The sequence below is a fragment of the Telmatherina bonti genome (assembly GCF_933228915.1).
Source record: "Telmatherina bonti genome assembly, chromosome: 6".
Lineage (NCBI taxonomy): Eukaryota > Metazoa > Chordata > Actinopteri > Atheriniformes > Telmatherinidae > Telmatherina > Telmatherina bonti.
Window position 1 is genome coordinate 18,463,047 of NC_136624.1, and position 12,390 is coordinate 18,475,436.

The 12,390-nt window shown below is 37.0% G+C and overlaps 1 protein-coding gene across 2 annotated transcripts; it reads right to left on the minus strand.

Moving 5' to 3' along the window:
* Positions 1–1,343: 1,343 nt before the first annotated feature.
* asb14a (ankyrin repeat and SOCS box containing 14a) lies at positions 1,344–11,199 on the minus strand. 2 transcript variants are annotated; one of them, XM_079242356.1, is made up of 13 exons: positions 10,915–11,199; positions 10,027–10,164; positions 9,798–9,850; positions 9,455–9,589; positions 9,209–9,367; positions 7,014–7,259; positions 6,591–6,762; positions 5,527–5,632; positions 5,106–5,285; positions 3,393–3,521; positions 3,191–3,319; positions 2,908–3,061; positions 1,344–2,825 (listed from the first exon to the last, which is right to left on the minus strand). In XM_079242356.1, the coding sequence occupies exons 2-13, from the start codon at positions 10,161–10,163 to the stop codon at positions 2,650–2,652; spliced, it is 1,776 nt and encodes a 591-aa protein (XP_079098482.1). In that variant the 5' UTR covers position 10,164; positions 10,915–11,199; the 3' UTR covers positions 1,344–2,649. The 2 variants fall into 2 exon arrangements, with proteins under 2 accessions (XP_079098482.1, XP_079098483.1); XM_079242357.1 differs by lacking the exon at positions 3,393–3,521.
* Positions 11,200–12,390: the final 1,191 nt, after the last annotated feature.

A 12,390-nucleotide genomic window follows, 5' to 3' on the forward strand; every position in this document is an offset into this window, starting at 1 on the left:
AGTATCAGTTCATAGTGCAACTAAAGTGTCACCCACCTTCTACTGGAGTTACTGTCTTTCTTCCTGATGGTTGACTCCTTCACAAGACACATAATATTCTTATGTAGACTTCAAAGAACCAGTACAAAAAATGGTAAATGGTACTAAATAAATAAATATAAATATATATATATATATATATATATATATATATATATATATATATATATATATATATATATATATATATATATATATAATACATTTTAAACAAATGAGATTTAATATTTAAAAAATGTCATATAATGTATCATCAAGTCATTTATCTTTACTGTGATGTGTTTTTATTTAATGGAAACGTATGATTCCACACTGGTGGCTGCAAGATGTGTGGATCTGTAAAATCTATTTAAATGGTTAATTTAGTAGCATTTAATCTTCATTGCAGTCACATTTTGTTTGGATCTTCATGTGGTGCAAGGTCACTGTCTTTGGGATGGCTGAGAATAATTTAAAATTTTCAAGAAGCAGGGTTGTACGATTGAGGTTTCTGTGGTGACTGTTGACGTCTGGTCAGTGTTTTTCCAGTAATCTGATTAAAATGTCGACCCAGCTGTGTTCCTGCTCATGAAGATCTGGCATTACTACATGTGTGAAGTCTCGGGATCATTATTCACTTCCTTCAGAAAACAGAATCTGACAAAAATAAAGGTATACAGGCTTTTTTCTCATAACTTCTTTCTTGTCTTAACTCAGAAGACAGGATATTGTAGAACTAAATTCTCGAAGCTAAAATGAGTACTACCCAAGAAAACGCATAACCATATTTTTAGGCCCACTTTGCCAAAACAAGGTTGGACTTCCTTTTACTTTCAGAACTGCCTTAATGTTTAGTGTCATGTTGACATGATAGCTTCACACAGTTGCTGCAGCTTTGTCAGATGTGTATCTGTGATGAGAATTTCCTGTTCCATCACATCACATCTCAAAGTTATTCTATTGTCTCATCTGACCAAGTAATATTTTTCCAGCTTCTTATGTCCAGAGTTATGAGTCTGGGTGAGTTGTAGCCTCAATTTCCTGTTCATAGCAGGCAGAAGGAAACTGTGTATAGTCTTCTGCTGCTGTTGCTCATCTGATTTAGGTTTGGCTGCTTCATGGTATTCTTCATACCCTGGTTGGCTATTTGAATTCCTTTTTATTTTCTGTCATCTCCAACAAGCCTATCCATTGTCATCTAATTCCCAGTAGATCAGCGGTGTCTGAAATATTCAGACCAGCCCATCTGGAACCAACAACCATTAGAAAGTGAAAAAATGTAATAATAAAAAATAAAAATAAAAATTAAGTCTTTATTTGGCAGTTTGACAAAAAAGTAATGAGTAACAATGACCATGTATTGTTGTGTAGTACCATGTTGCCAGTCCAAATTATTGTAGTGTTAAATGTATCCACTGGGGGCAAAAGACAAGTATTACTTTGTATCAACAGGCTTTGATCAGTCTTTGAGCGATGCAACAGGTTTCAGAAACTGTTTTAAAATGACACATTAGGTGTTTAGGGGTTATATGAAACTAACTATCCAGTAATTCTTAAGACAACTAGACAATGCTGGTTACAAGATACGACCCCTGCAGTGAAGCATGGTGATGGCGGCGTCATGCTGCATAGATGCATCGATTTCAACTTTAGAGATTAAACAGTCAGAAAGTAGGAAGGCGAAACAGGGCAAAATGCAAAGAATACATTCTTAAGTTGCTTTTTGCTGAGCACAGGTAGTCTTAAAATATAAGTTGTTGTTTGATTACCAATGCAGAAGTCATTTAGCACTGGTTTATCTGTTTGCTCGCAATATAACCCAAAGAGGTACGAATAGATTTCTTTTCAAACAAAAAATTTTAAAAAATGAAGTAAATGTTTGTTGCACAAAAACCAAACATTCAAAGTTCAAAAAGGGTTTTGGAAGAAGTTATTTAGTCCAAAACCTTTTTATCAATAACTTCAATATTGACACTTTCAAAGCATCTCAGAATATTTAAGCACATTACACAACACTCATAATAAACTATGATATGCATTCTACATGGCTTTCAACAAGCATGATTATTAGCCTCATATCTTTTAATTATGTAATTTTTTATCTTTAGGTTTTATTTTGATTAAATTTTTAGAAAATCTCAGAAATGGATGAAAGAACGAGTGAGTGGACATTGGGGATTATCCTGGTTACAGACTTGATCCAGGAATTTTTAAAAAGATTCTTTAAAATGAGGATTATTTTGCCTGCAGAGCTTTTAACTTTAAAATAATGTCCACAATTCCTGGCAAAAGAAAAAGGACAATGGTTTGGCAGAGGTCTGAACTCTCTGAGTGCTTCTAGTTTATTTTTTTTACTTCATTGTACAATGTGTTGGTCTACGTGAAAAAACAGCCAGCATAAAACTTTTAAAAAGAAACAAAGAGATAGATTGATAATTAACACTATATAACTGTGCAGAAAAGTTTTTTTTTTTTTTATCCATCTCACTCACCAGAACTAAGAAATACTTTAATGTGAGACTTAAATTCCTAAATTAAATAATTTGAAACAATTTGTAGATTACACATAATAACACCTCACAGTAACTCAGCCACAGTCCCATGTTATGTTTTTTTCTGCTTTCTGTGGACTCAGCCCAGCTTGTTGCTCTGCTGGCCCAGCAGGTCGTACTCCCGGTACAGGATGTAATCCTTCAGCCGTTGTGGCAGTGGCACAAAACTCATGAAAATGGGCGACCGGAGGCGAAGGCGTCCAAGACACCGACGGATCCGCAGGCGGCAGAGATGCTGCAGGCAGCGGGTGTTTTCTGAAGATCAAACAGGAAAGAGAAAAAGATCAATGAATTTGTGTATGAATGGTTCTGAGCTAGATGATAACATTTTAGTCACCTAGCACGCTGCAGATATCCGGCCACTGCTTCTGCTCCATCAATGCTGCCTTAAGTTTGGAGCAAAGGGTCACATGATCCACATAATCCAGCAGGATGCGAATCACGTGACCTGATAGATACTTCAGCCAGCATACCGTGATTACCTCACAGAACTGCACTGACAAACAACAGAGGAACTTTATATATAAAGCAAATATCATAAATTTAAAGGTTCAGAACTTTAAGTAAGGTTATTTCAGAAATGTTTGCAAACAAAACCAAAGTTACAAGTTTTTCTTTACCATAGTGTCTTTTATCACCGAGCAGGTCCATCCCTCATAGTCCTGAGGGATGTGGGAGCCGTTGCCATAGGGACACTCAAAGCAGCGCTCTACATCATAACCATAGTTACACAGCATCCTAAGAATCACCTAATGCAACAAAAATAAAGTTAGGAAAACTGGGTTTGGTGATTTTGGTCTGAAGCGTATTTAATGAGTTAACCTCGTCTTTGAGAGCGTACTGCAGCGCTGAGGGAAAGTGTGTGGTGTTTATTTTGCTGTAGTAATTGACGTTGGCTCCATAACGCAGCAACATGTTCATCAGCTCATAGTTGCCCAGACGCAGCGCAACCTAAAAAGATCATTATTAACTGAATGAAGAACAAGTAAATGCAGAAGCATTGTGAGAAAAATTCACATTGGTGCAGAAGAATCTTGACCCACTTATCTATGCAATTTTTCTTCAGTTCATAAGGTTTGTTAGGATGTTGTTTATGAGCAGACCTCTTAACCCTTTATCTCCCTGAGAAACTGTTTGGTAGAGCAAAATATTTAGTGACTAGATTGAATTTCAGTCAAAATTGGTGAAAGTAACTCTGCCTGAGCAATATTTACTGTTGGTTTGGGTGGATAATACCAAGAGTAGAGTATTGTTATCCCATTACTGTTTCAGGTTTTTACCAGTTTCACTGATATTGTAATCATTTGTTAAAAATGGTTGAGCTATCTGGATGAAAAACATGGTTCAAATAAAAAAAATATATAAATATGATTGTCCCAAGGAAATTAAAACATGCAAAGCAGAAAGTTTCAAGAGGTTTTCTCTTAGTGCACACTAACTTTAAACTTATTTTGCTTTTATTATTTTAATTTATGGTTTTTCTTGTGATTTTTGCTATTTGTTGCTGCCTCCTGTTTTCCCACACCATCTGTAATATTTTTAAAATTTTTTGTCATGAGAGGCCAATGTCTGATCTTTCACTGAACCATTTCAGCGTCTTAATTACTTTAATTTTTAGTCATTTTGTTGTAAATTTGCTGCTGTATTTGGGAAAATTGATCCAGAACACTTAGTAATAATTTACAAGGCGTCCGGATCCTGTGGCTGGAAAGCCTATATCATCATTCCTCCATGCTCAGCATATGGTATGGGGTATTCGTTTTTTCCTTTCAAAAGAACACTGTTCCTGTCTTGCGGTTTGTTCTGCAGCAGCTTTGCAAATGAATGCCATGCTACAGGCTTTTTCCCGCAACCTTTCCAAACAAGCAATAGTTGATCAGTCTTTTTCTGTTTATACTGTCAGGAACGTTAATATCAAATATGCTAAGGCCTGCTAAGTCAGATGTAACACCATAATTATTCGTAGTTTCTTTGGGCATTGTACTTTTTGGCTTTGGAATTATCTTGAACGTCTACTCCTGGGATGATTGATAACTATCTGAAATGTTTTGAACATATGGATCAATTATCTGACTGTAGAATAACAAAATTCAAATTGACGTGAAAAAGTTGAATAACTCTTCCGAAAACTGATGGATATTGAACAGAAGCTACCATTGGTCTGACTTTTTGTTGCGAGACAACCATCAGCCCAGTGCATCTGTTTTAGGTTCCCCTCTTACTCACAGGTTTCAAAATAAGAGTGTAAAGATTTATGTCTCTGCACAGCCATAATAGATGTAAACCTTGCACCCTGTATGACAAAACTATGCATCTGATTACTATTCATTAGGAAGCTTTTAAGCATGAAAATTAGTTCAAATCTGATGGAGTGCTAAACAAACTGCATCCAGATCACGCTGGGAGTAAATTAGTTTTGTAAACTGTTGAATTTTTCTCTTGAGCATTATTGTTAAATATTGTTAGATATTTTATCATTAAAACTATGTTAAATTTTGAAATCATGCCAGGATTAAGACTATCTGATAGTGATACCTGCAGACATTTGACCGGGTCTTGGTTGGTCATGGCCCCAGCCTCAAGCAGCAGTTTTACAGATGTCATGTCATTGTTGGTGACAGCAAAGAAGAGAGCAGACCTCCTCTCGTCGTCATAGCTACGGCTAAACCAGCGTTGGAGCATGAAGTTGGGGTCATATCCAGCATCCAGTAAGAGCTGATGGGAGTCATAATAAGGGGAATATTTGCTAATGAGATTGGTGTTTATGTAGGGGATATGTTTTACACATCATAACATTGTAGTGTTGGTTTGCTCTCATTAACAGAACAGCAAAGAGTTACAGATTGTTACTGGAAAGGATCAAAGTCACTTAAAAAAATCTAACATTTATTTATGCTCTCATTTATGATGTGCAGAGCATACAGTGCCTGTAGATGAATGAAGTAGACAGACACACCTTGATGCAGTTTGAGTGTCCTCCTGCAGCAGCTGCATGAAGAGGACTCACCCCACTGTCTTGTACATCACCCTTGGATGTGACAGGAACAAGCAACTTCAAAGCTCTGAAAACCACACAAGTAAAAATACAAATAAATAAACTCAAACACACATGAACCATAAAGCACACAAATCTATGCAAAAGTTAGAGATAAAAGTAAACGGGAAGTTTTTACAGATGGCTAAAATCTATATTTGCTTTCAGGGTTTTAGATTTCTATTGCAGGTTTAATTACACAGTTCTTATGTTGTTTATAAGTGTTTATAATGCCTTTGATTATGTTAATCACAAAAAGTTGCTAAGTTATAAAACAGCCAGGTTTTACTATTAAAAGAGCAAAACCAGAATGTGGAATCACTGGGAGTCAAGCTTTTATGTAAAATTGTGCCATTGTGTGCGTTTTGTTTTTTTTTACTGTCATATTATTTGTTTCTCGTCTGATTTTTTTCTCTGTTTTTTACAGTCATTTTTGCTTCCTTTTTTATTCTTACTTTAACTTTCCACTGTGTACAAAATGTAGTGTGTATCAATAATGTACAAGAAGCTGAAATTGGTCAGTCCATTTGTGGGATGGTGCAGAATTACTTCATCTTGAAAAAAAAAGCAAAATAAAAGTGATGACTGTGGAAAGAAAAGCAGATTTTACACCCTAAGAGAGTTTGCATTTCCAAAATCTGTTTGGAAATGCAATCTTGAGCAAGCAAAGCTCAGACAAGATGTTGCATATCTTCTTTAATTCTGTTGTGGAAAGAGGAATCAGATTTGCAGTCGTCTGCTGGTGCTGCAGTATCAGCATTGCATTTTGAATTTCTTCAGGATGACGTCTAAATTAGAGTTTACAATATCCCGAGTCCATGCCTAAGGAGATTTTTTCCACACTGCTTATAATATATCAATATCACTGCATCCTTACACTCCTTTATAGCTGAATTAATCTTTTTAAATAGTAAAAGTTTTAAATGTGATGGAATTGAATATTATAGCAAATAGTTTTTGGGTTGTGAATGTGTTAAAACACTTACTGAAGGTGCCCTCTGTGTGCGACTCGGTGGATGGGCATGTGTCCGGTGTGTGTGGGAATATTTGCATCAGCACCGTGTTCCAGCAGCCGGTTGATAACAGCTGGATTTCCTGATGCACATGCCTCATACAAGATGGAGGCCTCATCCTGTGCTTGAGAAAAGATATCAGCTCCTACAGAACAAACAACATGTTCATGCCTGCTGAAGCCATGTTATATTATGTGAGAAATTACGGTCAGAATTTCACTCATTTAATGAAACACAATTTATTATCCCTTCTCTTGGTTGGAAATCACATCTTAGCTCAACAGACCAGAAGAAATGATGAAATAAATCAGATATTCACTGAGGTACAGTAATAATAAGGTTACAACAGCACCTGCAACAAATTTTTAAAGTTGTAGTATTCAGGCTTTTTATCACCTTTCTTCAGGAGAATCTCCACCACTTCCAGGTGTCCTCTCTGAGCAGCCAGTGCCAACGGCGTGAGGCCGTAGTTGCTGCGGGGATCTGGTCGAGCTCCAGCCTCCAGCAGCAGAGTTACCAGCCCTACATTACCCAGCTGCGAAGCCTCATGGAGGGGTCGGCGGCCGTGGCAGCCCTCCTGGTTCACCCTGGAGCCCCGCTGGAGTAGCAACGTTACCAAATCAGTGCAGTCTGAACGGATAGCTGCAGAGACAGCATCAGGCCATGTTACAGCTTTTTGTTATTTTGTTTTTTTGCATCTTTGATCAGTCCCTGTACTGATGGTTCATCACAGTTTTCACAAGACATTTCCCACAACTTCAGGATTCATTCTGGGACATTTATAACAAACCACACTTTGTTCATCCTGCTTCAACAGTTTTGTGTTGATGGTAAGTTGTACTTAACCTCCTTGTATTTTTACTGATGAAATCTTCTGTGGACAGTGATCACTGATTGATCCACAGCTTCGAAAATGGTGGGAAGGTGTCCGTCATTTACCACTGGTGAGATTTGTTTTCTGTTGTTAACAGTGTAGGTTTTCCTTGTCTTACAGAATTTTTATTGATCACCTTCTTTCTAAAGATGACCTATAACACCCATTTCCCATCTTTGCATTTTTACTCTGGGATTTTACTAAAAAAAAGTTTGCATAACTTGTTATGCAATGTTATTTAAAAAAGTGTTTATAGTGAACTTTTATGCAGAAAATCTGTAAAACAAACTTTTTTCTTTAGCTGCTGATGGCTTAATGCCTTCCTGTTTCAGGCTTTGTAGGAACATTTGGTTATGGTTTTGGTTGAGGTCCATCCATCCATGTTCTGCCACTGATCATAAACCACTTGAAGCCAACCGCTTTCACTTTAGCACATATTTGACTCCAGTCATCCTGGGCTTTGTCTAGAGTCTCTTTGTCTTCAGCCTGTCTTTGACTGTCGATGAAAGAATATCGACCTTTATTTAGAAAATATCGCAACTATCAACTGGAATATTTATAGATCAACTGATGAACAGTGGTGGAGCTAGAATTGTATACATAGGGTGGCCAGGGGGGTGGGAAAGACTTTTGGGGGTATATACAACAGGAGGAAATGATCATGTTCTTCTCTCTGACACACACACAAACACACACACCTACACTATTTTGATGACTGCAGTCACATTAAAAAGACATGAGAAATAAAACATGAAAAATAAAAATACCTTTATATTAATTATTTTATCCCCAAGTGGAAATATTTGCAACAAGAAAAAAGAAAGTATGCTGTCATTGATGTGTTATTACGTGGATCATTTCTGATTTACTGTAGTGGTAAACTGGATTCTTGTGTTGGACCACAATGACTTGCATGGCTAGCTTAGCATGAGGGGTCTTAATGGCTTTTCTTCCTCATTACAAAAATACAACCCGTTTCTCTTCATAATTATATTTCCTTTACAAATAAGACTGGTTACAGGTTTTGTTTTTTTCACATTTTCATGCTGAAGTTTTAAAATCAAATTGCAGTCTTGCTAGCTTCTTGTTACATAAATTAAACAGCATCATGGCACTCTAGCTAAGTCAGTGCTAAGAAACTTGGATACCGACGTCTTTGAGCATTTTATAGTATATTTTCAGCTCTACAAAATACACTCATTGAAAACTAAACATGCCTTGGTTTCCCCACATTATATTAAAACTAAACCCAGTGCTTCAATATAACTAGATTAGCACTGTTACATGGCTTCATCGTGCTAACATTAGTTTATTAGCCAATCATATTAGCTGTACTCATACAGCGACTTCTGGACACGTGAAGCCAAATGTCAATGTTTTCAAAGGATGATTAAATTGTAAAATACTTTAAAGTTTACATGTCCGGAAAGACATTTCTGTCTACCATCTGACCTGTCAATCACCTGACGTGACACCTGAGGTATCCAGTCACATTTCTGAGGTACCAGTGCCCTACTTGTCACCCCTTTAGCTCCACCCCTGCTGGTGGTGCAACTGAACATATTCATCATGTTACTAAAACCCCCTGTGAGGCCATTAATGGCTTTTATATTAAAATCTGGAAAATGTCAGCTGGTGTGTAATATATAGTGACATCAACAGAATTTGTCTTCAACAACAGTCTTTGAAGCAGTGAAATATTTTTGTTTTGGCTTACCTACAAACAGTGGAGAATCGTGGTCAAGATCCTGGCAGTCTGGCTGAGACCCTTGGTTGAGGAGGAAGGATGCATTTTCTATCAGACATTGTTGTACTGCTAGGAAGAGCGGTGTCTGACCACGAGATGTACGACAATCCACAAAGTCGGAGCCTGAGGCTAAAGAACAACTGCACTGTTGATGACCTTCACCATACCAATGTTTCATTAATGCTGCAATGATACATCTGTACTGCTGATACAAACCTTTGAATGTGAGCTCCAGGATGATGTGGTTGGTTTGAACTGCTGCTTCATGCAAAGGTGTCCAACCTCTGCTGTCTGTCTGCCAAAATTTGTCTTTTCGTCTGAGACTCAGATCCTTCAAAAGCTTCTCATTACCTGGAGAGATGAATGGGAAATGACTCGGATGTGTTATCAGCTGTAAAATGGTCAACAAACCAACTGTTTTGTTTTAGTTACCAATTCAACAAGTATTTAGATTCCAACTAGTGGAGTTCACAGAAACCTTTACCTGTTACCGGAGAGTATCATTTCAGGTTTTTGTTAATAATAAGTCACAGCAGAAGAGTTGCTAGACTGGTCTCACCCTGTCTTATAGCAGAGAAGATCTCATTGTTCTCTGCAGACTTTGGTTCAGAGCTGCATCAAAGAAAAAAAAGAATTTAAATAAAGGACAAAAAACTTTTAAATTACTTTCTGCAAAGCTATAAAGGAATAAAATTTGCCACAAAATATGTAATCTCTTATGATTCTGCTTTAATGTGGAAATGTGTCTTAACAAATTTTTTAAAAGTATCTGTCTGTGTTGGACTGACCGCCTGTTGTCTCTTGTGATGTCTCTTTGAGTTTCTCTCTGTTTGCTGCTCTCTAGTAGGCTTTGTTCAATCATGTACTGAGTTGCTGCATCCTCTTCATCATCCTCGTCCACCAGCCCCAGACGATCAAACTCCATCCTGTCCTCATAAACAATCCCGACTGTTCAGAAGAGGTGTAATTCTACATGATTCTGCTCAACCTGATCACTGGATTGTCAACAGTCGCAATAATGAGGTCTAACTTGCTATGAGAAAGCATGTTCTTTCAAACACAGGGAACAGGCCTCTGATGTGGTTTTCTGCAATAAAAAAGGACCTTCAAACAGAAAAAGGTCTTCCTCTTCATATATATATGTGAAATACACACATTTTCTCTGTTTAATAAGCTTCTCATGCTGACTTTACTCAGAGAAGAACAGTTCATCCACTGACTGGTAAATGTGAATGCAACCCTGCACCTACATGTGAACAGTCATAAATCAAGTTGACATGAAATACAAGAATGATTGTCTGACTTAAATATTTCTCTAACAGCTGTTGAATTTATGGCACCAACAACCGAAGCTGCTTCAGAGCAAAATGAGGCCTGATTCAGTCCAGGTATGACATTTCTAAGTGCTGTCTCTCTCTCTTACTTAACACTCATATTGAAAACAATGGTAACTCTTCATGGAAAGGAAAACAAGAAAAACAACCTAAAAAAAAACATATCTGCACCAAAGAGCTTTTTTTTTTTTAAAGTTCAACAAAGGTTTCCTGATCTAAACATAACCACTTGAACGGTGGACACAAGCTTCACAAACCGTTTTGGAATCAAACAAGTCAGAGGAAGATTTCACCTTGTTCGTTTTGTGGCAGATATCACTTATTTTTTCTTTGTTTCTTTACCTTGTAGTTTTGTGTTGTTGTTTTGCTCAGCCAAGGTTTCCCTGCAGATTCAAACTTGTTTATGAAGGCTAATGGGAGGAGGGGGAGAGAGGACTGAAACCAGAGCTTCGTGCCCACGAGGTCTTGCAGCAGCACTGTGGTGCTTCCCAGATCTCCCAGTGTTTGGACAGCACAGCTAACAAGACACACAAATCATTTACCTGCATCTGTGTCAGAAAAGTGTATTAATTCTTCAGAGATAGTGAAAAAGCTGGAGTGACCTCCATGGTTTTAGCTATAGCTGCTGCACTTGAACCAGAGTAGCTGAGATCTGACACCTGTTACTATATTTACCCACACTAGAAGAGTTCATCTGCAATCAGTGCAACGCTCTGTATGATTCAAACCAAACTTACGGCAACATCCCTCTGGGTACGGTGTTTCTCATGATTGATTTTCTACCTGTTTTTAAATGCTGTGTATGTATTAGGTCTGAGTAGAAAAGCTTACAAGCAGAAAGATTTTTTTTTTAACCTGTCACTGGCTCATTATTTACATATCAGCTAATATGGGATTATTTACATCTGGGTGTTAAAACATCGTTGGAAAAGTTTCAAAGTTGATCCACAAACAGTGAGCAGTGCAAAATGTAGAATGTTTCATGTAGATGTGGAGGACAAAATAATCCAGATTAAACCAATTTGTAAATATTTTTATCATCAAGCCACCAACCTGGCAACCAACAACCTCTTTTTTTTAAATGCATTTAAATAGGTGCAAACATCTGGACTCATTGATTACTGAACAGTATTTTATCATAATTTTACCATGGTGTAAATATTCTAAACCAATGGGATAAGAATAAAGATCATCGTGTTTATATAATTTCTTTGGCATTTAGGTCATTATTAATAAAAAATGTTAATTAAATCACCTAATGTAGTAAATCAGTCTGAACAAGTAATCATTTAATTCTGACACAGCTGTCACTGATAAGAGGTAATCAACTGAGAAATTACTTTTCAATAGTTTTAAAAAATTATCTGTAAGATTATGAGGGTTGGTTCTGAGTTAATGAGCAATTAATTACAACTTAGCCTTGGAGTGAAGTAGAACTGTTTTAGTATTTGTGACAAGTGAAAAAGACGCTGTGAGGTTTGCCTCCCAAAGTTAAGCGATTCAGGAGTGTTCAGGGAAGCTTGATTCAGTTTCCAAAGAATTTTATCAGAAATTTGAGAATATTGTTAAATGACTACAATAAAAGAAATCACTCTGAAGCAGCAGGGGCTTTAAACAACCATGTATTAGCACCTACTGCTGGACCGTCCATTGTCTGCGCCAATTTGAATACATTTCACTTACTTGAAGCCAAATAATTTTATATTTTACCAACCCTAACAAAAATATAAGCCATTTATAAAATCACAACCGTTACACTAACAATAACTGCACATTAAATACACCCCCCAACACCTTGCCAACTTAAGGACTTGTACC